The sequence below is a fragment of the Chaetodon trifascialis genome, chromosome 20, assembly GCF_039877785.1.
Source record: "Chaetodon trifascialis isolate fChaTrf1 chromosome 20, fChaTrf1.hap1, whole genome shotgun sequence".
NCBI lineage: Eukaryota > Metazoa > Chordata > Actinopteri > Chaetodontiformes > Chaetodontidae > Chaetodon > Chaetodon trifascialis.
In genome coordinates, this window is record NC_092075.1 from 17,047,856 (window position 1) to 17,074,352 (window position 26,497).

General features: G+C 40.8%; 2 protein-coding genes across 2 annotated transcripts in view; one reads left to right on the forward strand and one right to left on the reverse strand.

The window, feature by feature from the left end:
• The window catches only part of barhl1b (BarH-like homeobox 1b), a 336,897-nt gene that overhangs the window by 96,644 nt on the left and 213,756 nt on the right, over positions 1–26,497 (forward strand). The gene's annotated exons all lie outside the window — the stretch shown is intronic.
• igsf9a (immunoglobulin superfamily, member 9a) overlaps positions 17,448–26,497 on the reverse strand; it is a 35,775-nt gene continuing 26,725 nt past the window's right edge. Inside the window, exons 14-22 of the mRNA XM_070989454.1 lie at positions 25,656–25,846; positions 23,948–24,165; positions 23,474–23,558; positions 22,268–22,435; positions 21,844–21,880; positions 20,530–21,533; positions 19,230–19,677; positions 18,752–18,825; positions 17,448–17,611 (exon numbers count right to left, since the gene is read on the reverse strand). Coding sequence (XP_070845555.1) covers positions 17,448–17,611; positions 18,752–18,825; positions 19,230–19,677; positions 20,530–21,533; positions 21,844–21,880; positions 22,268–22,435; positions 23,474–23,558; positions 23,948–24,165; positions 25,656–25,846 — 2,389 coding nt within the window. The remainder of the gene's footprint in view (positions 17,612–18,751; positions 18,826–19,229; positions 19,678–20,529; positions 21,534–21,843; positions 21,881–22,267; positions 22,436–23,473; positions 23,559–23,947; positions 24,166–25,655; positions 25,847–26,497) is intronic.

Sequence of the window (26,497 nt, forward strand, 5' to 3'; positions counted from 1 at the left end):
AAGTACTGCAGTTGGTCCAAGTTGTATATAGATGCATATATGGGGCCCTATTGTAGAGTAAATTACTGTGTCCCGCAGGATTTAATTTTTGGTATTTATCCTTTATAACATCGCTATGGGAAATACTAATTTGCCTGGCCAATTAGAAAATCATAAAACAGTGTATAATTGTTATATTTATAAGCTATTCATTTAAAATATACATTTTTGTGCAGATTAGCTGTAGTTTGTGTTACTATAATAATTATTTTATCATATTTTGTAGACTTCAAACGCAGCAAATACAATAGTCCAGGAAATTCCATCCAGCACCGGTGATGATGAGGACAGTGATGATGAGTGTAGTGACAACAGTGATGATGAGTGGCTGCCAGAGAAGAACAGAGACATAGGAGCTGAGGATGATGGAGATACAGACAGTCAGGATGCAGAAAGTGAGCATGATGAGGGGCAGGATGCAGAGGAAGGTCAGCATGATCAGGGAGCTGTGGAAGATGGGCACATGGCACCTGACCATACTCAAGCCCTTAAAATATCTGGAAAGTCCAAAAACCCTTTACAATCAACACATGGGTGGGGTTGATCTTGTTGACCAATGTCTGGCAATGTACCCCCACAGACGTCGAAACAAGAGGTGGTACATCCGAGTGTTTGTTTTTTTTTTCATTTTTTGCATGTGACCATTGTAAACATAGACATAATATACGTAGATGCCTCATTACGTGCTGGAGCGTAATCCAGCGTCGCCGCCATATTGGGTGGGTCTCCGCTAGCACCAGAGCCAACTGAAGTCAATGTAAAGAGCGCAACAATGCCCCTATTTTATTTATTTATTTTATTTTATTTCGCTTCCCAGCCCCACTTACAAGCTTAACAGGGTAGTGTAAGACGAATGACCTGGAATTTTAAAGCTAACTTTGCCAGGCCTTAAAAAAAAAGAAAGAAGGAAAAAATGTACTGAGCAGTTATATATAGGAGCTTTGTATGTATGTACAGTATGTGTTAAAATCAGTGTATATCACAAACATCAGCAGTTTCAGTCCAGGCTATTATGGAATCTTTGTCATCCTAAAGCTGTGAACAGTTGTTTAAAGTTAGACACGCCAGACGGTGTGTGTGTGTGTGTGTGTGTGTGTGTGTGTGTGTGTGTGTGTGTGTGTGTGTGTGTGTGTGTGTGTGTGTGTGTGTGTGTGTGTTTGAAAGCAGCAGTGCACTGTGGGCCGACACACATGATGAGTTGGCCAAAAAGAAAAAACCTTCCTCGTTTCAACAGTTTGTTTTGGTGAAGTTTTATTCCAACACAAATGAGTATAAAAACTTAAAGTTTAATACGCATGTCAACAGGTTATGCGAGATGTCTGGTTTTTGTGCGTGTGTTGCATGTGCCTTATTTAGAAAAAACGTTTTCTGAGATGCTGTGAGAAAACTGTAGTGTGTGTGTGTGTGTGTGTGTGTGTGTGTGTGTGTGTGTGTGTGTGTGTGTGTGTGTGAGAGAGAGAGAGAGAGAGAGAGAGAGAGAGAGAAATCAAATGAACAATCAAACTATCTTTATTAAAATCTAAAATTAATTCATTTATACATTTATTAATGTGCCATACCATATGTCTGTATTATGCTCTTTAACAAAGACAAAGTATTTCAGCATGAAAGCATTTGTTTTTAATGTGTGACACCGTCCTGTGTCATAACTACATCTCTGACGTTTGTAACAAACCAAACCGTGTGAAAATTGGGTAAAAATTAGAGGAGTTATGATGATAGTTGTAGCTGGACATACACCTTCCTCCGTAGAAATAAATGCACTGGGGACGCATGGGAGACCCATCCAAGATGGCGGCCACGCTGAACATCAGCTCCAATAGGAAGCGTCAGTCAATGAGGCGTCTACGTATATTATGTCTATGATTGTAAATGACTGGCGCCTCTACCTCATGTGTGGTTTGGAAAAGATGAGACTCCTCCCTTTCAAAGCTTTTGTGGCTTGTGCACTGATAAATAGTGGCACCCTCCAGCAAAGCAAAAGAAGAAGACCCAGTGGGACCCCACAACCCGTGAAGCGGAGAGCAGTCACCAAAGTAGCCTGTGAGGTCAGGTTTGGCACAGGATATCACTGGCCCCAACTCACCGAGGTGAAAAATGCAATCAGATGCCATGATGCTGCCTGCACACGGAAGACCAAATACATCTGCATGCAATGCTGTGTGCCACTGCGCCCTGGATGCTTTGCAAACTTTCATACAGCCTAGGTGTGATGAACATAGAAGTGTTCGGAGATGCAGAGACTAAAATGTCAGTTTTTCTTGTTTTCTTCCAACATGCTAATATAAGGGCTTGGTAATACTGTCCTGCATCCTTATAGAAGTGTGGAGACTCACAATAATGTTTCTCCTGTTGGAGATGGTTTGACACATTCAGGTGTAAGATTCACAGCTATGAGTGTCATTGGTTTTCTTATTCAGGCCTAAACATTGCGTCTATACAGTGTTGAAATTTCCAAAAAATTGTTGAAATGTTTTTCAAAGCATAAAAAGAAACAAGTGTTTGTATATTTACAATAGAACACAAGTTAATTCATTTTTCTCAGTGTTTTATGTTGAGTGCTCAGACGCATGTAGTCCACTGGATCGGACATGTCTGTAACTTTGTGAAAAAATCATATTTTTGGAAGAAAAAAAAGTTGAACATTTTTTTCATGTCCTGAGAAGAATAAAAACACTTCAGAAAAAAAATCTTGACCAAGGCTTTCATAATTCATGCATTCATTCAAATCATGCAAAATAATATGATCGTTAAAACCATCTAATAATCTAAGCCTTGAGACATCATCCTAAGATGTACACTGTTTCACACAAATGACAAAACTCAACATCTAAGCAAACAAAACAAATAATACAGCGTATTTTACATTAGACATTACAAATAAGTGGCTGTAGTGCATCAATTGAATCATTCCCATTTTCACATTGAGGCCTCCTGAGGACCCAAACTCAAACATTTTGACAAAGAAAGAAAATATTTCTGCAGTCTGATGGCAAAAGCTGATCTTTTTTCCTGATAATGTAACATAGCGGCAAATCCTTGTGCAGTGTTTGAAAACCTTTACCATTTGTATCCTCTATCTGGTTAATGACCAGGCTCTTCTGATCTCTGTCTGTTGGAAATTAAGTGGCAAGGAACCATTGGTGTAGTATGAGGTGGAGGGGATTGACAGTATTGACAGGAGGAATGATTACAGCATCCAATAATTCTGTTGATGCACATATTGTAACAGTATGTGTAGTGTATTATATTGTATCTTTTACAACAATGCATAAACTTAATTATTCATTCAGAGAACCCACGCATGCACGCAAAGAACATGCAAGCTTCGCACAGAAAGGCCCCACCCGGGGATCAAACCAACAACCCTCTTGCTGTGAGGCACGCGCACTACCTGCTGCGCCACCGTGCTGCCAGCTACATTCAGTGACTTAAATAACTTTTTGCATGTTTGTACTCTCAGAATATTGTACTATGTTCTATATTTTTGAAATAATCGAGCTAACTTTTTGAATGCATGATGAACACAGAATCTAATTACTGGCAATCCTGTGTTACAATAGCCTGGTGATGTGGTCTACGGTCGATTTCTGAGCTGCTGAAATGCTGCTGAAGTGTGTTAACAATGTGTCATACCTCGCGCTGAGATACGACTTCTGCGTTGGCGGACACACACTTTGCTTCTGTAAAAGCTCGTGCCACAGAATATGGCGGTGGTGGGTGAAATTGATTTCCTTGTGACACGACTAGCCAACTACTGTAAATTTACCACCCTCATTATCGTGGACTGACTGTCTTGTCCATGGCTGAAGCACTGTTGTGTGAACCTCTCTGGCGCTGCCTTGAAATAACTGTCTCACTCAGCACTCACGCTGCAGGTGTTCTGTAACAAGGTGTCTTTTTTAGTTAATTACACAGTGCAACTCTTATTGCTTAAAATATCTCCACAAATCACACAATGTAGCTGTTTTTGTGTTTAGCCCAACAAGAATGAATTTCATGATGTTTGCAAGCTACAATGATGAAATCACTGACGGTGTTGTCTTATAAGACATGGTGTTTAACCACAAACCTCTTTACTGATTGGCTGTGAGGATGAGAGAATCCCTTTCTTTTCCTATTGATTCAAAAGTTTGTTCTCTGGTCTACTCTTGTGTCCTGTTCTCTGATTGGTGTTAGTCGTCCCCTCTCCTTTCCCCACTGAATTTGTATGGGCTTTTATTCAGCTACAACAGTGCATGAAGATTTGTGATTGACTGAATCCAGAAGGCCATTTCCAGTCTCTGATGTCCTGTTATACTCTTATTATATGCTGTACATTAAAATCTAGTAATGCATTTGAGCTCACAGAAATATGCATTGCTTCTAACTCCAAAACCACACTGGCATGACTGATTGAGTCTCTGGGATGATGTAATTCTTGTAGATTGTCCAAGATTGAGTATTTCATTGCTTACTATCAATAATGACGACAACGTTTTGCATAAGTGAAGTTTCTTTAAAAAGCATTTACGCAGCCACAGACTCAGATTCTTCTCCATCACGTCATAATTGTGACTATGATTGCTCAAGGACATTCTTGAAAATAGCCTTGAGGAAGCCTTTTGCTCAATTTCATTAGCGGTTCCTGGTTTAATCCTGTAGCACTACACCATATGAATTATCTGCCAGTGGTGCCAAATGGCTTTTGTCCCGGTTTCAGCCAGCCAGCAGCAGTGCCAGCTATAGTGCAGACGAGGACAACTATGGAAAACTTTGACTAGTAGAGATTTTACAAACTTTTACTTGCACTAGTTGCAGCAACCTCCGTTCAGGATTTCCTCTTTGATGTTGCATTCGTTCCAAAAGAGTGATGATGTAATCTTGTTTAAGATTTTACAGCATATATCAGCAACTGGTCTTTGCATCTGGCTGACAGTCTTATCTGGGACATAATGCGGACAGAAAAGACCACAGATGCCAATCTGTGGTCTTTTCTGTTTGACATACAAGTGCAAATGCCCCAAGTGATGTGCAATCTGAAAGATAAAAGTGATAGATAAACGGAAGGAATGATGGATGAACTCAAATGACACAAGTGATGCGCAAACTCAGACAAACTGGAGGGATGAACAGCAGGAGACAACAAGTTGCAGTGAATCCAAATGACAACAGACGTCAGGCCTCAATAAACAGCATGTCAGACTGATGTGAACACCGGTGAAAGGTAACAGAGTACAGTCAACTGGTGGCAAATGTCAAACAACAAGTCAATGTACCAAAGCTGAGATATGTATAAACGTAGATTAAAATGAACTAATATATGGTATAAAATAAGAAAACAGTATACAACAACAACACTAAGCTGGCACAAATGAAACTTAATAAATCTCAGCAAACCAGACTGATTGCGTTCACTTTTATCTAATGTGTTGTTTGGCCAATGCGGTCGACCCCACTAACCCATTTGTAATCTATTTGCCTAATGGAATAATCTATTAGCCTGAAACAGTGAACATTCATTGTGTAAAATAGCCTATTGAAAGCTGTATTTGGAGGCGAAAACGGACAATTTACATTGTAATCATCGTAGTCTATACCTCATGCCTTGGGCTAGGCATCAAAAAACGGAAAGGAAATCATAGAAAATGTTAGATGGGGATGTATTTTCATCCCCAGACTAGCAATTATAAAGTATGAGGCAACAAGCAAGCTGTGCCTTTGTGCATCCCTACAGGACAATTTGCTTGTTGTTAGTGCCTTTATGACAGCTCCCACTGACAGCACCGTGCTCCTATTTTTCTGTCACATTTGGCATCGCTTAGTTTAAATCTGGCATTATTATCTTTGAAGTGTTTGTGGAAAGTATAGGTGTGCAGTTTTGTATGAAGCTGCAAGCGACCAACAAATTCCATTTCATTACACAGCATTGACATCACAGGCAAGGTCCAGTACGTGTCAAGGACAATCTCCTCACTCAAGGTCCTCATCCGCTGTCTGAGGCATTTTGAGGGATCTGGAAGACAGAGCAAATCAGCAGGTGTAATATGGAGATTGTGTGGACATGTGAGGTTGTGCAGCTGCTCTGAATGAGATGAACAGCTGCTGGCAGCATCCATCTCATCTGATTGAGGCCAAACTGGGAGTGACAAGTCACAAGGGATCGCAGTAAAACCTTAAGCTGGGAACACACCTGAGGATTATTGAAACCCGTAAATACCAAACACGCCCATATGACCACTGTTACAGATATTTGCTTGATATATCTTGGCCAAATATAAGCATACAGAAACAGACATTCATCAAAGCCTGGTTCATTTACACTGATGTTTTTGGATTGCATTAATGCATATGTTGCATTTAACTGCTGTAGTTGTTTCAGGTTGTACTTATTTTAATTACTTTATATACTGTTGGGGAGTTTAATCTGTAGAAATAAATAATATTCTGTAACATGATTATACATGCATGCATGCATAAGCAACTCTGGTCAAAATATCAGCTACTGTTAATAGTTAAGTGGGTAGAAGATGAACTGATCTCCAAAATGTATTAAGTTAATCATGTTTTGAGCATTGCTTTATTTTTGTTTTGCACAAAAGGAGTGTTCTGCAACACTTTGGGCACCACATGAGATCAGAGCTCTCATTTCATTCTTATCAAGGTCTCAGACCTTAATTAGCTGGATAGTGCTATGTCTTGTTCAGAGTCATCATTAGAAAAGGCCAAGTGATGCAGATTTCAAAGCTTTAGAAATACTGTGACTCCTCAAACCTTGTCCCAACAATCAGCAGCCATGGGCTCCTCTAAGCAGCTGCCTAGCACTCTGAAAATCAAAATAACTGATGCCCACAAAGGAGGAGAAGGCTATAGGAAGTTAGCAAAGGGTTTTCAGGTAGTTGTTTCCTCAGTTCATTATGTAATTAATAAATGGTAATTAACAGGAACAGTACAACAAGCTGAGGTCTGAACGAGTAAGAAAACTTTCTAAGAGAACTGCTATTAGGCTTGCAAAAAAGGCAAATCAAACTCCCTGTCTGACAGCAAAAGACTTTCAGAAAGATTCAGTAGACACTGGAGTCTGTCTAGTGGTGCACTGTTCTACTGTGCATCAGAAGTTTGAAAGGGAACATCTAAACAAGCCTAATGCATTTTTGAATTAAGACCTGTGGACTGGTTAAGTTAAAATTAGGAAAAAAGGGTGCAGAATTTCATGAAAAGAACGCCTCTCCAACTGTTAAGCATGGGGGTGGATCAATCATGCTTTGCACTTGTGTTGCAGCAACTGGCCCAGGGAACATTTCACTGGTAGAGGGAAGAATGGACTCAATTAAACGGCAGCAAGTTGTGGAAGTTAACATCCCACTGTCTGTAAAAAACAGGGAAACGGCCCATAACACACCTCAGAATCCACAATGGACAGCCTCTAGAGGCCCAAGATGAAGGTTTGCAAGGGACGAAAAACCAAATATTGTAAATAACCTGTCAGACTAATATAGTGGATGAGGAGGTGAGGTGCTTTACTTGAAATGGAGATACTCAAATAAAGCACAAGTACTGACTTTGTTCTTGATTAGATGTATTAAGTTACATTTCCCCACTGGCAGCCAAAGAGCCACATACCTCCATCAGGAGTTGGTGGAGACACAGAGCTGAAACAGAGTGAATATCAGACTTACATTCATCAGGTGGCCTGAAACATGACTCCAGTGTGGTGAACCTCTGCTGAGTTGAGACTCTGCACTGAAACCAGGATGACCTTTTTTATTTTTTTGAAGAGGTATTATTAATGATCCTATCAACATCTATCAATGACACTTCAATTCCAAACATGTTTCCATCAATCCTAAGATCCTTGAACAACAGACGCTGTGAGATTGCATCTCCTGAAGGCCGATGCCAGCTGGCCCAGACTGGATCGGTCCTGGTCACGACTGGTTCAACTGATCATGATGCCCTAATTATTCAGAATCTGTCCAGCTACTCCAGGCTTTTGTCCCTGTAGTCACATTGGAAATGCAATCCAAATCTTACAAATGTGATTCTGTCACTACCGTAAAGACAACTATTTACACAACATGACTAAATATTTTATGGTCATTATTAGGATTAGTTACCTTGACTTTCTTTTTGTGTAGGAGAAACAGCAGTCAGCTCTCCTTACTGTTCTGTTCCATTATTGTCTGACAGTGCTATAATTAAACAGACACATTTGCCTATTTGCCGGCTGTAATTATTGAGGAAGTGTGAAAAAGCCCACTCAACTCCACTGGGACTGTAGGTATTTATGAGCAATTCAATTTGTTCTTCATGTGTTTTTATTTTATTCACTGCATGTGGTTGTCTATTGGAAGGGGGTCCATGTTAGAAACTTAGAACTTTAAATTCATAACGTGAAAATTACAGGCTAAATAACCCCTTTCATAATTTGCCTTTTCAATTCTTGAATTACTTGATAGACTGTGAGAGCGTCACAGTGATTTTGATACCAACAAAGAGGTTTTGTCAGGCACCACATAAAGCACTGTAAGTGATGAGCGCAGTCTGGAGAGGCTTATTGTGCCTCGATCTAATGAAAAAAAAAATCAGTGATCATGCTTAAAGTACCAATGATAGTTATATTTCACTAATCCACAAAGCCTTTTTCGTTTTCCAAGCTATAGAGTTGTCATACAACATCCACGCTGTTAATATAAATGGTGCTTGTCACTTATTGCTATTTAAATGAAAAGTGGTCAGATGTGTGTTTCTCAATAGGCTCTGTATGTTTCATCCAGTAAGAGCTGAGTATTTTTTTTTAATATGCTGGTTTAAAGCCTTACCAGCTGACATATTTCAACTACTGTGAATTCAGCCCATCTCCAATAGTGATCCATGGTAATCACACCCAGTCATGATCGCAATCCAAATGAGGAGAAAGGCAGATGAAAAGGAGCTATGTCACCTGAAGCTGACAAAAATGAACAGCATCATCGTTAAAGCCATCAATTTCCTTTGCCTTTGGAAATATTTAGCAAACAGAGGGGACCTGCAAACTGAAGGCTCTGGTTTCTCACCCTGTACATCTATTTGTTATATAGTTTGAAAATAAACTTTGTTGATTAATTTCTATGCCAGTGAGCGCCTACGTTCTCCTAAAATAGCCCCATTTTTCAAAGGGTTTGGATTAACAAAGTTCCATTGATTTTGAAAGTATTTGCGTATGCAAAACACCCAAACTGAGCAAAGGGGAATACCAATCAGTCGGAGTACTCACATTACTTCTCTGGTGCAGGAGAGGCCGATTGATGTTTGTGAACCCCTTTTATCTCACTGTCTGATAAACAATGTAATGTACAGAAACTGTAAGTGGAAAAATGTGAGGCAGGGCAAGATAAAAATGGTTCAGGTTTATTTACTAGTACAAAAATTAATTACATACAGTGCTGCCCTGTTAGGCTTTAAACTATGATTTAGGTAGGAAAAATATATGATCAGTTTGAAGAGGCAGTGAAAGACAGAGGACCAATAAAGTTCACAAATACATCCTGCAAAGAAGCTTATTTCACTGTACATGAATTCTTCAAATGTTTGCATGTAAGTAACATTTATTCAACAACTCAAAGTCCCAATTTTATCCTTTTAGATGACATGCAAATAGACAAAATGTAAAAAAAAAACAAAAAAAAAACTTACCATCTACAGTCTAAATGTGACATTAAAAAAATAACAACATGAAAAGTAAGCCAATATTCCAAAACTACAATTTCTCACTCAAACATAAACAAAAGGAGCTCTGAAATTAAAAACTTGACAGATGAACTGAGTGAATCAAAACATATATTGACATATTTTTCTATCTTGATGAGCTCTTCCGTGTCTTTAAGTCGCCATTGTTGTAAACATTATTGCAACCTTGGCTGCAGGTCTGACAAAGCTCACATCGACTCATTAATCATAAATACAGAAGTGAGACCAAAGCAAATTTATAATTCATTTACAAAAGCAAACAGTCCACACGAACATAGTCTTGATTTTAATAATATTAATCTGTATAGTTTCTATTTTTCTTCATAATATATGTGTCTATACCATCATTTCCCTAAAGTAAAATAATTGTCTCAGAAGCTAAAAGGTTTTACCTACAATTACTTCAGTTAATGAAAAGAGCCATTTGAGTCAAATATACTGGTCAAAAAGCAAAGTGCATCACAATGTCGACAGGCGCTGTGATAAATTGGGCACAATTATCTTTTTTTTTTTTTTGAATGAGTGCATTCTCATGGACACACTAAACCCATCCACTATAATAAGGTCATCAATTCTGACTGAACCCGCTCTGTAATCAATGACAGAATAAGAAACACTGCAAGGTTACTGCCCTTGGGATAACAAGAACACAGATGTTTTTCAAAAAGTAGGATCTCTTGGGCAAACGCCTAATTAAAGTGAAATAGGAGTTAAGACAGATTCTGCTGTACTATAAAACCAATACAACAGAAGAAAAGTCATTCTCGCCCTGATGCTATTATTCCACACTCTGCTGGGAGGCATTCGCTGAGGTAATTAACTTCGCTGACATGTTGCGAATTCTCGCCTCTCAGACTGAATGCTGGATGTGCAGATAGACTGATTGAAAAACTCCCATTTAGGTTTCAATCTTTAAATTATCCACGTCCGACCATATTTCCACAGTAATATTGCTGATAATCACACTAATTTTACACTTGGCAGGAGATAATAGTCGCGGCTTTATCCTCAGCAACAAGCACTAATTGCCATCCTCATTCTTTCTGTCATGCAAAATAAAATACCTGCTGTAGTCCACTTGAAGATGGAAAAACACAAAAATAATTATGCCTGCAAGGTTAAATGAAACAAACACCCTGATTGCAGCGGAGCACAATATGAAAATGTCACCGCACCGCAGTTAGAAACAAATTGTGTACATTTCATGTACAATGTTACAGTGACCCGTCAATCTGATAAGCTCCATTTGTTTATTTACTCTATAGACAGTGTGGAAGCATCCCTGCAATACATTAAATTGCTTGTTTAGATCAACTAACAGCCCATAGCCAAACTGACAGTGATAGAAAACTGAAAAAAAAAAAAAAAGTAAACCTAATATCTAAGGCTCTAAGGTCGATGAACTCGTCATTTCATCATTACAGCACTGGTTGATATCATGGTGAAGCGAGCATGGGTTTCATGGTGACGGGCTGCTGTTGGCTGAATGAAAGGGAGTTGTAAACTCATCTAACTTGCAGGTCACACGAAAGTTTCCAATGAAGAGAAAAGCACTTTTAATTGAGCGCATGCTTTTGCCTCCAGGTACAGCGACAGAGGAACACTTTGAGTTTCTGTCAGTAATCGTGCTTTGAGGTGGGCATGAGCGAACGACTTAAGATAATGGAACAAATTTACATTCAAGGAGAGTTTGACTTAGAAATGACGTAAGACTTTTGACTTTCTGAACTTTTCTGAAAGTTGTAATCCTTCAGATTTTCATGAAATCGAACCCTGTTTTTGACACTATTTGTAGCCTTTTTTTTGTTTGTTTTTTTCAGTAACAGCCATTGAATTGAATTAATTGGTTTTCATTGTTAGTGGCAGAGTCGGCCATTCGAATTGCCTTCACACACATGAAGAATTGACAGGAAACAATGCATTTATGTAATCCACTATTAGTGTTTTTAATTGTATCTCATAGATATCAGCCTCACTGCTTGGCGTTTCTCCGACAGCTGTATTAGGTTAGCGCTAATGTAAAGCAAACATCTCCTACTGCTGCTGCTTCACATTAAAAGCTTAGAACTGATGGAACATGCACAAAACATGGGGTGGCTTTGATTATGAAGGAAATGCAGTGTATGTGTCAGTGAGTTTAGCACTGACTGTGATTGCTCATTAAAAATGCATCTATAAAAAAAAAAAGAGAGAGAGAGAGAGTGACAAGTGCCATTTTCAACATTTCTTGACAGCAAATCTTGCAGGGAGTATGGCATCCTGGAAAAAGGCCAGCTATTGACTGATTTCTTTGCAACCCAATGGCCAAAATAAATGCTGATATTGTGCTTTCTGCAAACCACAGATAACATAACCTGTTTTTTTTATTTGTTTTATTGGTTTTGTTTTGTTTTTTCTTTGCTGCACTGTAAACAACAACACCAGTTGCTCTGTTGTGTTCTGTAACAGTAGCTGCTTAAAGAGTGTTTGCTGCCCCCACAATTCTAGGACCTTAGCATCAAACTGCACTTGCCACCACGGGTGTCACTAAATTTCAATCATGACTGGAATCTTATGGATTCTAACTTCATGAAGTCAGACGTCATGGCTCATATTTAGCATTCTGAACTCTTAATGATCCACAACGCTAATTAATTAAGAAATAAAGCAATAATTGTGACTTCAAACCATCAGCCCTTGAAACATTTGAGCTAAGAGTCGCAGCAAACCATGTGTAGCATCAGCCCTCCAGTTTTACGCACCTTCTCTATATAAAGCTCATACCAAGCTGTCACTGTGTCACTTCTTCTACAGTTAGCGCCAAGAAAAGGAATCACAGGATCAAACAAACGCCTTCAATGAAAAATATCACTACACAATCAGTCACTGGTGGGTTGACAGCTAAGGATTGGGCGAAGAAAAAAGCCTAAATACCAGTGGATATACAGCTGATGGATTCACACCACTTAAATGTCTGACAAACAACAGAGAGAAAATGTACCTGTCAGCGTGAATGGCTGTTTCGTCATGTGAGAGCTACAAGTGTTGGTCTTGGAAATAAGCTGTTGAAGTACCCATGCCCAGGCTGCACTCGCACACACTCATTAGTGCCTTCTCTGTTTGCTCTCAGCGTCATGAAAACTCTACTCCACAGTCACAGAAAACAAATATGTGTTTGTCCCACCCCATAATCTCTGATGTCAAAGTGATATAAAAGTCTAAATAAATGGAATTACAGAGCATTAAAAAAGATGACTGTGACATTACCTCCGATCATTTTCTCGGGATGGGGGTTGTCTGGTGCTGCAGTACTAATACCATTACTTTAATTGGACGCTGGTTCAGATGTAAGACAAGTATTTTATCAGTCAATGAAGTCAGCTGCCCACTCAGTGTCAAAAGAGCAGAATCAAGCTGTATCCATCACAGACTGCTCTGGTTTACACTGTGTAAATGGAGCAGAGTGAGTAAAGAGTGGAGTGACTATTCCTGAGGCTCTGACAAGCTGAATCTGTGTTTTCAACTGCAAATATATTTTTAAAAACAGAATAAAGCTGTTAATTTAGATGTCATAAATCCAATAATACAGTTACTTTAATAACTACTATTTCCGATAATGTTTCAAGATCCCCTCCAGTCATGTTTCAAGATGTATACAAATACTCTTTGAATAAAAATTTGTGTCTGACACAGTTTTTCCCCCAAAAAATAGTTCAATTATCTTGTTAAAATCCTTAAAATCTACTTCTTCTCCCTCATTTACAAGAATCCAGAATCTACAAATATGTTTGTAGTTTATTAGAGTTATTAGAGTTCAGCTCTGAATAAATCACTTAAAATATGTAAGTATGGGTTTAAAAAAATTAAAAATAAAAAAAATTCATATCACCGTTTTTGTCCTGAATATTTAAAGTTGTCGAGAAATACTTAAGATTTGAAGTTTTGGGGGCTTTAATCTGGGAGTTTATCCATGTTTTATTTCTTCAAATTCTGGTTTTAAAAAAAGATAAGACAAAAATGTGGGTGAGTTTGGACTATTAAAAGTCCAATTTGCAGCTGAAACTTTCTGATCTTTAACAGCTGAGGGGTTTTTTTTTTATTCTTCTTATTCATGCACTTAGAGGGAATCTGGCTCATAATCAGCATCTTATTTGCATTTCCCTTCATTTTGTCTAACACCCTCTTCTCGCAGCAGAAAAGAGAAGTCAGTAACGTTGGGAGATAGAGTACAATCTGTACAGTCATTGTAAACTGGTCTGCTACAGTTAACATAAAACTGTTTTGTTTTTTTGATAAAAATATCTAAACATGATGAGCCTTAAAGTCACTTCATAAATAATCTCAATTCCCCCACAGTCATTTAAAAAGACCGTCTGTGTTTTTTAAAAAATACTAGAATCACATAATTCATTCAAATTCAAAGAATACAGCCAGGCAGGAGTTTTACAGTATGCTGACATTCACTCAGGAGACTCGACTTACTAATTATGCTGAGTTTAGAACTGTCCTGAGGTAACATGAGCGGCATTTGGTTACACTTCAATTTGTATATGACATTTCATTTCATAAGACCTTGATTGGTTTTGAGTTTCAAGAGTCACTTCCTGGCATTTGCAAATAATTCATTCACTGCTTAATGGACATAATAAAAGAGTGCTTGCTTTAAAGCTAATCCTCCTAAGTACACACAATAACTGAAAAAGGGTAGCAGTATAGCCATCCACTTTATGAGCCTTCGCTGTTGTTCACATTTCTTTGTAAACAGGTTCTCTTTGTGTTGGGTGTCCATTTTCTGCATGAAGCCTTTGTGACTGAATCCTCCATACTCAACATGCAATAAACAGTAGTGACCTGTATGATTCCGCTATTCAGCTTTTAGCCCAAATCTAAAAAACTGGAAGAATTATTTCTTTCAAAATATCATACACACTATACAGATGAATATTTTCACATATTTTTCCTTGTCTGATGTAGTGGAAGCACAACATTTGGATTCAATTTCAAAAACATAGGCAAAAAAGTAGTGCTGACTACAAATCCCCAGAGCAGCACATGGGGTTTGATCATTTATGGACTTGAGGTACATTATGTGTACACCAGAAAATGAAAATGTTCTACAGAAGTGAAACATTGATTTGCAGTAAATGTGGCCTCTATGAGTGAATTTCAATTATGGGATGGATACCCCACAATGCTCTGGTACATTGTGGAGCTCTGAGTTAATTATTTGGTTGACTAATATGAAGGCCTTGAGCAAGTGCAGCGAGCGAGGTCCAATTTTCCTTTTCCCTCCATTGTTCATGTAGAAAAGAAAGCATAAGAGGCATAAGCATGTTTCTCTCAGCAGGTTTGCGGCAGTGCTGGCAGGTTTGTGCCTGGAAAGTTGCTGTTTTAATCCCTGAGAACTAACAGGAACAATCTCCATTGGGAAGTAGTGTTTTGAGTGTTTCCAAGTTTCCAGTCAGTAATAAACACAATACGGGATACTGTATACCTCATCTAAAATAATCTAATTAATGTGAGATGTAATGAACTGTGTTTCGCTGTTAATGTCTCACAACAGCCAAAACTCTTCACACAAATGAGTACCCAGTCACACCAGAAAAAATCATTATGCTTCCTTGCCAAATAGGTCATGCTGCAATCAGTGGCGGAATGTAACTAAGTATATTTATTACACGTAGTGAGACTAGATATTTATTTTCCTTATAAATACTCAGAGTGAGACAGTGTGTGTGCTTTCCCTCTCAGGATCCTCTCTGTCTTTACAGTCCTTATAGTCTGTACAACAGTTTTTGAAAGAGGCACATTTAAGTTCATACTGAAGAGATGCAGCTTGAAAAATTAGAATAGCTGATGATGAAACTTGTTAGATAAGTTTAGCTTTAACTTTCTCAGGGACATTCAGTCGGATATACCGGAGGTTTCAGATCTTTTCCAGAGATACTGTAATTATGTGTTGAAAAAAAGCACTTTTTTAATGTTGGAAAGGCCCGGTGGCACGGTGGTAACACTGTCGCCTCACAGCTAGGAGGTCCCGGGTTTAATTCTGGCTGTGGGCACCGGGGGCGTGTCCTCCACCATGCCTTCGGTGCCTGCTGCTGTGTGGAGTTTGCATGTTCTCCCTGTGTTCACCAGGGGTTTCCTCCTTAAAAGAAACCCACTAAAAACATGCAAGAAGATCACCACCAATAGTGACGAAGAGAACTGGGTCCCCGGGCGCCGCTGTCAGCTGGCAGCCCACCGCTCCTGATCTGCCACGGAGGGAGGACGGACCAAGAATGGGTTAAACGCGGAGAAAATAATTTCACGGGAAGCATGGCGTGTGCATGTAGTGTGCAACTAACTGTGATGTGATAATAAAAGTACATTTCAACTCCCATAACAAGAGGACGTCATTAACTTCCACACACATTCACTTCCCATCTGCGAGTAGATCCTTTGAATATACGGTTAACTCTGAAATGACTGATCTTGGATCTGAAACTTTCTCGTGATAAACACTGAGGTGACTGAGCAAAAAACAAATTCTGACAATTTTCAATTACAATTTGGCTTGAACTTGTGATTTGAATAACAGCATTTTGTGAAACAACAGCATTACTATGCAATTTGATTGTAAGTATATAAACAATAATGAGGAATGACTGTCCAGCCCAATAAGGACGTGTTCAGTACCTGCTGTTGACGTGCCCTCAAACAAGGCATTTACCACTCAACTGGTTCCACTTATCAGCACCACTGCTGGCTGCCATGTGTCAATGTGAATGTGTGAGTGTAAAGCAGGTGTTGCTGGGAAAAAAAGCAGTCATCATTCAGTGAATTGGCCCTTGTTAAATCGAAGTCAAAATAAAAGCTAATGTCTCTTTTATGTCCACAAAAAATAAACAAGGACCAACCCTACAAGTTGACTTGACCCTCTTCAATTACCGAACATAATTACAGGTCTTGCTTCACTGAACATGGAGATGGTCTGGAGAGGAAGCTAAAGCTTTCAGCCAGAGTGAATTTTTGGAATCCAAAAATCTGCTCACAGTATTTTAAGGGCAAAAAAAAAGCAGCTAATGATCTCTGTTGGGAAATTCCACATTTAGAAACAGTGTTAAACTAAGCCGAGCAGCAACATTGTAGCAGAATAGCCTTTTATATTCTACTGATCTTCCTTCTTTAATGGCCTTTCAAAAATATGTGTTTTGTTAAACTCAAAGGTAATTGATGATATCTAAAAACGTATTCGTCCCCTGCCTAAATCAGTCACTTCACGATGACTGAGATTGTCCCTTGCGTGTCCACTGAGTCATCCCTGGATGATGAATGCTGATCAAACTACACAAAGAATGTGGTGCATCCACGAGCACAGTGAAACGCTTTGATATCGACAGAATGGCAGACTGTCTCAAAAGAAAATGTCAAGAGCGTGATGGTCACAAAGCAAAACAAACTTTTAATGCTCTGCATAAGGGTAAAGGTGATTTTGTCTCTGAGTTACTTTAACTGAGACCTGCACTGTTGAAAGCCATTATTTTTCAAGCGAGTTTAACCAAGCAGAACACACCCCCAAAAAAGATATTATGTATTTTGGCCTTTTTTCAGTTTGAAAAAGGGAACTGAATCGGTCAGACAATCGCTCACTCTCTGCCACATGCGCTTTTTGTCACCTTGTGATGCGAGTCAATAAGTGAAAGGACACACTAGGTGAGATGAGCCAAAGGCTGGCACTGTCAGAACAGCACGGTGTCTGGTTCTAGCTCAGCAGAGCAGCTGCTTTGATGCCCCTGGAGCAAAGAGAGCTGAGTGCAATTTTTCAGTGCCTTAGTGGAGCATTGCATGCTGGGAAGGTTACAGCGCTGAGCAGGCTTCAGCAGATTCAATGAAGGAAGCAGGCCTGTGGGTAAAAAGAGACTTGTGAAATTATCTTTGACTTTCCTGATATTTTACCACAGATGTTATTTCATTAAATCTCTGCGCCCTGTTAGTTCTCCAGAACTCTGACTGCAGGAAACACTCAGGGATTAAGGGTTGAATATTAAATATTAGTTTCTGAGCACAAACACAGGTTAGCTTGCGAGTTAATTCAAAGGAGCCAAAGAGTGAAAAGATGTCTGACCTTTCTCTTTATTTGTTTCTGAAAGAATACTAACAAATGTCACCTACATCAGACAAAAAATTGCTCCACTAATGGCCTGTTAAAGGCTGCTTTCCACCACGCACGCCACGGAGCCACTGCAAGCCACTGCATTTAAGTCCACAACTCTTGTCGGAAAAAATAAAGTAAAATAAAATGATGACAAGATGCTCAAGCCCACTGGATTGAATATGTGTTTGAGTCAGATGTGGTGGAAATGCAACCAGGAATGCACAAAATGTAGATTTAGTTCCTGTGGCCCCATAGTTTCTGGAGCTATTTGGTTCTAATTGATGGCAACTGTTAGTAACTTCAATGGCCCTGAAGAATGGAGGTCCTTACTGACTGGCTCCTTGCTAACCAATTATGCCAATTAGCTTCACGCTAATGCTGATATCAGAGTTGATGACTGACATTATTTCCCTCTCGAGTACTAAGGGGCAAATCTACTTCTACCAGCCTATTAGAAGTCTTTCTTATATGGTGATATTTCTCTTTGGAGTAGGCATAGTGAGCTTAAAGCAGGCATGCAGTAATCTGTTAATGACTATTGCTCTTCCATGCCACCCCCTTAAAAGATCTGGTGACCCCCTCCCCCCACCAAATTCCCACCTCTGTCCAGAGACAATGTGTCCATTTTTAGAAAGGACATTATCCTCATCAACTAGGGAGCATGACATCCCCACATCTTAAATAGTGAGGATTTGTCTACTGAACTGAAGATGCCATTAGGCTAAATAGTGATTAACTACATAACAATCGTGCAGCGTATCATTTTGTTTCGCTTCGGCATTGTACTGTATTGATTAATGATTCTAAACAGACAAATGCATCTAGTTTTTCACCGGTGTTTGTGCCAAACCGTGAACTGCATATTAATAAGAAAAGAAAAATCCTCACCGTCATGTTCTCCAGGCTGTGAGCAGAAATCAGCAGCATCCCACTCATAATTCTCATCAACTGAGGCCTTTCTCCTGGAGAGGTCACAAAACACCACTTAGTGTATGAACACAGTTAGGCTGTTTAACGCACACATATATACACTCATCAACGTCTATAAACAGCAAAGCACTCCCATTAAAGTATACATCAAGTCAGAGTTTGAGACTCTTCTCTCAAATAAGTTGCTTTTTTCTTCTAGCAAGGCATCTTCATGTTTGCTTCCTATGTTTGTTCCGATGTTTACTGAGCTATTCACAGTGATGCATTAATTATATTTCATTTTACATTGTGTTGGCATTGTTCACACTCTCTTTCAAATCATATACAAATGAGAATTTGACACCCACGCACTTCAATACGGTTTATACAAAAATATAGTACTTTGTAACAGTACATAGTAAAACATAATTTCCCTCATTCATTATGTGCTTAATACCTTTGGCTTGGTTCCACTTGGTGACTGTACTTGTCCTCTGTGCTCCCCTGGCTCTCCTCGACAGTCTCGGGTGAGCTGGTGAGGGTTGGGGAGAGGTGACACAGGGACAGGCGCCTGTTAGCAGGCTCCATGCTGCCTCGGCCGCTGCTGGCATAGCTGCTGTAGCTGCCCCCGGACTCTGGCACTCCATCGTAGCCTCCTGCCTCCACTTCTAGTGCGTCTTGATCATGGAAGTCGGGCGGTAAAAATCTGGAAGCTTCCTTCATGGCCTCCAAGTTAACTTCCGCCTCTGTCATGGCCTCCTGGTAGGCATTTGGCCATTTGGCAGCATTGGGAAAGATGGATGCCTCTCCTCTTGGATCGTAGTGGCAAGGCACGTCAGGGTTTAGTTTGGGCCTGTCTGGACTGGTCCTTGGAGATAAAGGATCCACTGTAGGAGGTGAAGCAGCTTGAGTAGCAGAAGGAGAATTTGAAGGTGATTTGGAGATCTTCCTCGTAGGTGAAGTCTGGCGTTCCCAAAATAAAGCATCTGGACGACAGGAAGATGCAACAGAGCAATTCTCTTGGCTGAGAGAGTCTATCCACGCATCAGGGGTCATGAAACTGGTTTCTTTCCGTCTCCTTGAGTCAAGGCTCTGACTTCGTTGCTTAGAGTTCCAAATTTTAGAGCTCTGGGTCACAGCTCTCCGGAACTGTGGTTGTCGAGGTTGCAGAGAGGCTGGGACCCTGATAATATCATCCAGAGAAGCAGGACTGAGGCAGTTTAAGCTTGTCCTCCTACTCATGTCTTCATATTGGCCTCTGCAATTCAGCGAGTGCCCTTGTTGCACAAGAGAGGCGATTCTGTGGTGTAGCATGGGCTTTGTAGGCTGCATTACACATACCTCCAACTCTGGCTCATCCACGCTCATCTCCACAAACACATCTTCATTATTGGTCTTGGGGAACACAACCTCCACTTTTGAAGAATCTGGCACTACATCGAGAGCCAAATGAGATCCTTCAGTATATTTATTACTATGGAAAGACAACGTTGAAAGGCTGCCATGACTAAGATTGTTCTGTCTCCATGCCTCAGAGCATGAATCCTTCGTTTGCATTTCTAAGAGTGTGGATTGTGGTATATTATCATAGCCCTCTGGTGCTGCCTCTACCCTTTCATGTCTCTGGTGCTTTGAGGAGAGATGTGGGAGAGTTAATCTGTCTTTGGAAAAACTGCCTGCCTCTTCAGATTGGAGGGGGGTCTGTTTGGTGAATGATGGAGCTGGATGATAGTCCTCAGACTCAAAACAAGAGTGACTGGCAGGTGAAGATGCGTTGACGCAGGGGTAGGCTGGGAACACAGTGGGAGGAGAGACAAGGGAATGGGCTTCCCAGTGCAGGTTAGATGAAGAGAAGGAGCTCGGTGACCGCTCCTTGCTGCCCTTGGGGTATTTGTGTGGCAAGGTGCTGCTCCCATATTTCCACAAATGCTGATGACCGCCGGTCTCTGTCCTCTCCAAGTCTGAGTGCTCCCTCTTCATTTCTCTCACGGAGCTTCTTTCCAGAGTGTACTTCCAGAGCTCCCTCTCCAGCTCCTCCCGCTCCTGAGCCAGTTTCAGGCAGTGACTCAGGTTTCCCCTCTCCCGCTCATGCTCCATTTGGAGAACCAGAGTGCTGGCGGTCGTTGATGGTTGACCCAGGCTGGATCGGATATGTGGGAGCACTGGAAATGTGAGTGTGAATTTTTTGTCTTGATGAGGAACAGTGGCCAAACTACTGTTTGAACACATGCTGCTGAGGTCAGGAAAGCCATCATAGCTTGTCTTCTGATCCAGGATATAAGGGTCATGGGGGGGCAGGCGCTGGGCTGGGCCACAAATTTGGTATGTGGAATTAGCCTCTGCTGGTTTGCAAGGTGGGAGATCAACAGAGAGCACACACGGTGGCTCTTTCCTGCCTCCCCTCTCTGAGTGCAGTGATACAGATCTTCGGACTCTCACTGGTCGGTCAGACTTTGTGCCGTTCTTGTGAACACTCATTGTGTCGCTGTCATACGGTGGGAGTGTGAAGCGCCCATCTGGACCTCTAGAGATCAACTCAATCGAAGGAGAAATCGGAGAAGAAGTTGATCTCGTAAGGCAGCCTCTGCTGTAGTTGGACAATAGATGCTTCCGCTGATGCTGATTCTCAGTGCTAAAGGAGGAACAGTCTGTCTGAGAGGAGGAGGTGGTGGTGGTAGAGGAAGTGGTGGGATAGAGGATGCTGGCTGGAAGAAGGCTTCTCTTCAACACACTGTCTGGACTGCCGGTGCCTGAAGTCTTTCTGTGAGAGAGAAAGAGGGGGAGGGAGGGGCGAAAAAAAGAAAATTGTAAGAAAAACCGGAGGTGTAAGAGGGAGAGAAAATAAGACAGAGAAAATAAGATTGAGTGAGAGTGAAAGAGGGGGCGGGAGAGATGTAGACAGAGAGAGCCCAATACAGCAGCAGCAGCAATAGGAGAAGAGGAGGAGGAGGTATGATATGAAATTGGAAATAACTTAATTGCAGGCGTTTTCAACATATTTTAGTTTGCAAGTGATGCAGAGGGAAAGGTCAATGGGAGGTATTATAACGAAATGATAAAGGGGTACTTACATCGATGGGGAGCATTTATAGATGGCAGGAGGGGGCTCTGAAAGGGAGGGAGAGGGGCAAGATGGTATCTGACTCATTAGGATACAACCACGCTGACCAAGAAGTAAAAACATAATCAACCCTAATAAGAGCCCATTAAAGGGCCCGAGGCACCCAGGCTTGTCCAAAAAGTTAATTACACTTACATTTATCAGCCACTAATGAGAAATTACCCTAATTAGCAAGTAATGTAAATGACATCAATAACTTTTACAACTGAATGGACGAGCTGGGGAAAAGAGGAGCGCCAAATCCATGCAGTGGGGTATGATTTATATAATGGACTGAAAGTGCCTTCAATATTTTATTGAATAAATGATGATATTCATGATGCAGTTCATCAAAGTGAGTGTCTGCTGAGTCTCTGGAGTGAGGGGCGTTTTACCATCCTTCTTTCTGCGACGCTGGTCTCTCTTGCGGCTGATGACACAGGCGGACCCCAGCAGCAAGACCAGTGCCAAGCACATGAAGGCGGCCCCGCCCAGCACGCCGGCCAGTAATGGCTCCGGGACGAACTCCAGGAGCCGAGATGTGGCAGGGTAGATCTCCATCCCTGTGACATCATTTCATCAGTGATATATATATGAGTAAATAAAATTAAAAGCAGGCTAGGTGGGACTATAGTGTCTGCAATAACCATAAAAACTACAAAACTATTCCATTAAAGAACCAGAAAAGACATCCTAACAACAAAAAACAAGATAACACTCAGACTAAGAAAAAAAGATAAGCTAAGTAATGCAGATACGATTCTTCCTCATTTTTCTTTATTACATGTTTCTAGATTTTTATAGTTTATTTTTATAGTTATTTAGTTAGTTAGTTTAGTTAGTTTTATAGTAGTTTTTATGTAGCACATTTTTAGAAATGTATATTTTAATCTATAGTATTAAAATAAATTTTCAATATATCTATTTATGAATTCTGAAATTAAATTCTCTTTTCTTGTTTGAAAGAATCATGTCGCACAATCATCTGATCACACACTATATTTCATGTTACTTGCATCTGTTACATGCTGTCTGTTACAACAGTATCAGTAAATACAGTTCATTTACATCACAAACAAAGAAAAATAACACAAGATTGCTACGAGGTTTAGTATTACCAGCTTTAAGTGGATCTAGTCTCCAATCCATGTCCCTGATGATCATTATCAGCAAATCGTCAACTTGATTGTTTTGCATAATTTACTCAGTCAGACTACAATTATCAGCAGAGCTATGTTAAAGAATATAAAATCCTTGGGTGATCCAAGTGGGTGTTGTAGATCCCTCTGTTTGATAGCTCTATACCATATCTAATGAAAAATTCATGTCACATTCACATAAGAATCAGAAGACCAGTACAACTTCTATTGCTAACTCTTTTGAGAAGTTATTAGTGGAGCTATTTCTATCATTCAGGCTTCTAATGGACAGCGTTCCCCAGGGCCCTGCTCTAATTTTGGTCCAATGCTGGGAACAGAGGAACGGGAGGAAATAAAGAAATACAGAAAAGAGTTAGAAAAGGAGACTGCAAGAGGAGGATGGGTTGAATCAGAGGGTGGGGAGAGAATGTGATGGGGGCAAGGTTGCTCTCGAACACCTACCCATGGTGGAGACATTGACTGATGGACTGGGCTCGCTCAGCAACTCCCCTCGACGAGATAGCAGCCGCAGCTCATACACAAAGTCCTGAGACCAGCATCCGCACACACATGCGCGCACACACACACATGCGCGCACGCACACACACACACACACACACACACAGTGGGGAGGACAGAGGATGAAACCACACTTTGTCAACACGGGACTGTGCCTGCAATGCTAATGAAGTTCATTTGAATTTGTGTAGGCCCGTATAGGAGAGAAAAAGACGAATGAAACGGGCAAAGAGAAGCACAGACAGGGCACACAGATTGAAAGATGACAGAGAAGTGATGGCTGCCATGTAGTGTGCATAAATGAGGGTCTACAACAGTAAAACCACAGAGGTATACCCCAGATAAAAACCTCCAAGGCATTCAACAAGCAGCGTGGACTGATTAGTCTCAGAGGGAGGAGCACAACTGGATTGTTACCTTGTGCAGACCCGGAACGACTATCTCACTGCTGTTGGCACTAATGTCCTCGTCCAAATTAAACCACTCCCCTTGCTCGGTGCGGGATTGGAGAACAAAGCCTGTGATGGGAGGGTGCTGAGCTTCAGGAAGGGACCACTGCAGAACAACACCTGCTGAGCCCTGATTAGCTGACAGCGACGCTGGGGGCAGTAGTTTACTTCTCCTCAGTGGAGGATCTGAAGCAGATGGAATAAGAAAGACCTTCAGTCGATCAGGCGCATACGTTCTGGCAGAAAAATTTAATTACGTGGCAGGAAACTGCTACGGCCACAGATGTTCAACCTTGAGAGTGTGAGGGGAGAAGGGTTGGCGTTGATGTTAGTTCTTTGCAGAGTATCAAATAAGATGCAACATACAGTTTATTGACCAGTTTGTTAGCTTTCATCACACCTAAGGCAAACCTGGTCTGAGGCATGATTACTAAATTTCAGGTATTTAATATTGTGACATTTGTGGCTACTGTAATCATATCATGAACATTTGAACATCCCTTTCGCCGATGATGACTGATTATGCGTAAACGTTTAATGAGGAGATTTTCCCCACTAAATTTGGCACGGTGAGGCAGAGAAGGCCCATCACTCTGTTCCCAACACAAACCCATGAGACCACAATCTAAATGTTATTTTTTACCTCTTATGCAGGAGCAGGATGCATCTTCAAAGGTATTATCGTGATCTCTTAGATGTCCCAAGGATGTCTACTCTCTGCCAGGAAAGATAAAATGTTTCCAGGGGCAATATCAACAGGTAACTCACAACATTTCCACAGACTACATCATCCACTGCCATAGGCTAGGGCAGATAACTAAACAGACCTAAATGTACTGGACGTCCAGCTAAGAGGAGAAGAACACTGTGTGGAGACATTGGATTTGAATGTTGAGTTTGCCCCTGGGCGAACATTTGATCACTCCATGACGACTGTGGACATCCACAAGATCATGAAAACACCTTTGAAGATACAACCCCCTGCTGGGTGACAGGTAACACAAAACTGTCTATGCCACATTCACTCTACAAGGCTGTGTTTAGGCACAGCAGTGCTTTGAAGCAAATGCTGACATTGTTAACATGCTGATCTTTAGCAGGTATAATTCACTGTTAGCCATGTTGCATGTAGCATGTTTGCATGCTAGCATTTATTCATTTAACACAAAGTACAGCTGACAGACATGTTGTTATGTCTGTCAAAGTGCAGACAATTTCATGTCAATCCGTCCAACGCTTGTTCAGAGATTTAAGTCTGAAGATTCTCTTTAGGTTTGTGTTGGGAATGCAGAGTAATGTACAAACTACTGAGGTCACTGATGAGGCGGCCACTGTGACGGCAGAGCGCTGTTGAAGAGTGGTGTTTCGTTCTGGAACAAACGATCTTTGGCTGAGTGCAGACACCGGCTTGTAGCTAGCTTATCAACCACACAATAGCCAAGTTTGATTTTGTCCTTTGGGTGAGTTACTCAGGGAATTCACTTTAATTAACTACACTTGATATAATCTGCTGCTGGCAGCGTTTGTTATTTCAACCGGTGAAAGTGACGGTCAGCGCTGGCTAACAATGAAAAGCCTGCTGGCTGAATCTTTTGTGCGTCGTTCATTTCTAATATCAAGAGTGGGGAGAAATACAAATCCAGCTGTTGGAAAGCAAACTGAGGAGTGGTACTGACCCAAAGTTCGGGCAGTGGCAATCTCACTGAAGGGTCCTGTGCCTATTTTATTGTGAGACAAGATGCTGAACTGATAGACGGTGGCAGGGGACAGGCCTGTCACCTGCAGCGTGGTGCCCGATGAGGGAGGCACAGGCACAGAGAACCAGTCCTGCTTCCCATCATTATCGCTCACTGAAATCTTCTTCACCCTGCAGAGGGAGAGAGACAGAGAGAGAGGAAGTGAGAACAAAAGGGCGATGGGGAATTGTGGGAGTCTGGTTTTATGAAACATGACAGAAAAGTAGGTTTCATTAATCATTCACACTCATCATCAGCTCCAGATTTTGTGTCAGAGACAGCAATGATGTATCCCTGCAATTGCACACAGAGCTCACAACTCCAATTATGATGATTTTCATGTTCCTACCGGAGCTGGGGTTGTGCACGCCCATTTTGTACAGAACAAATTACTTGACCCGGGGCTAAAAAAACCTATTCACCCATTCAAAACGGGACGAACTTAATTATTAATGTCACTCTGAAAATACAGCCTCTTTTTTTGTTTCTGAAGATGATAGCTTTGACTCAAGAGAAGTGTTAGTTTATGGGGAAAAGAGCAGAACATTACTCACTCCAACGTGGTGTGTGCAAGTGTGAAGTCTCTCTTTCACTTGAGTGAAATTCACATTTGTCATGTTATTGTGATATATAAAGCAGGTCATATTTGTAAAGCAAATTGCAAGAGCAGAGATTTGTTTTCTTTCTCAGAGGAAAGAGATTTTGTGGGTGCCTTTTCTGTCCTGTGGTAACCTTTTTGTTCTTTTGTTGTTTTTTTTTTATTGCATACGGTTTGAATATTT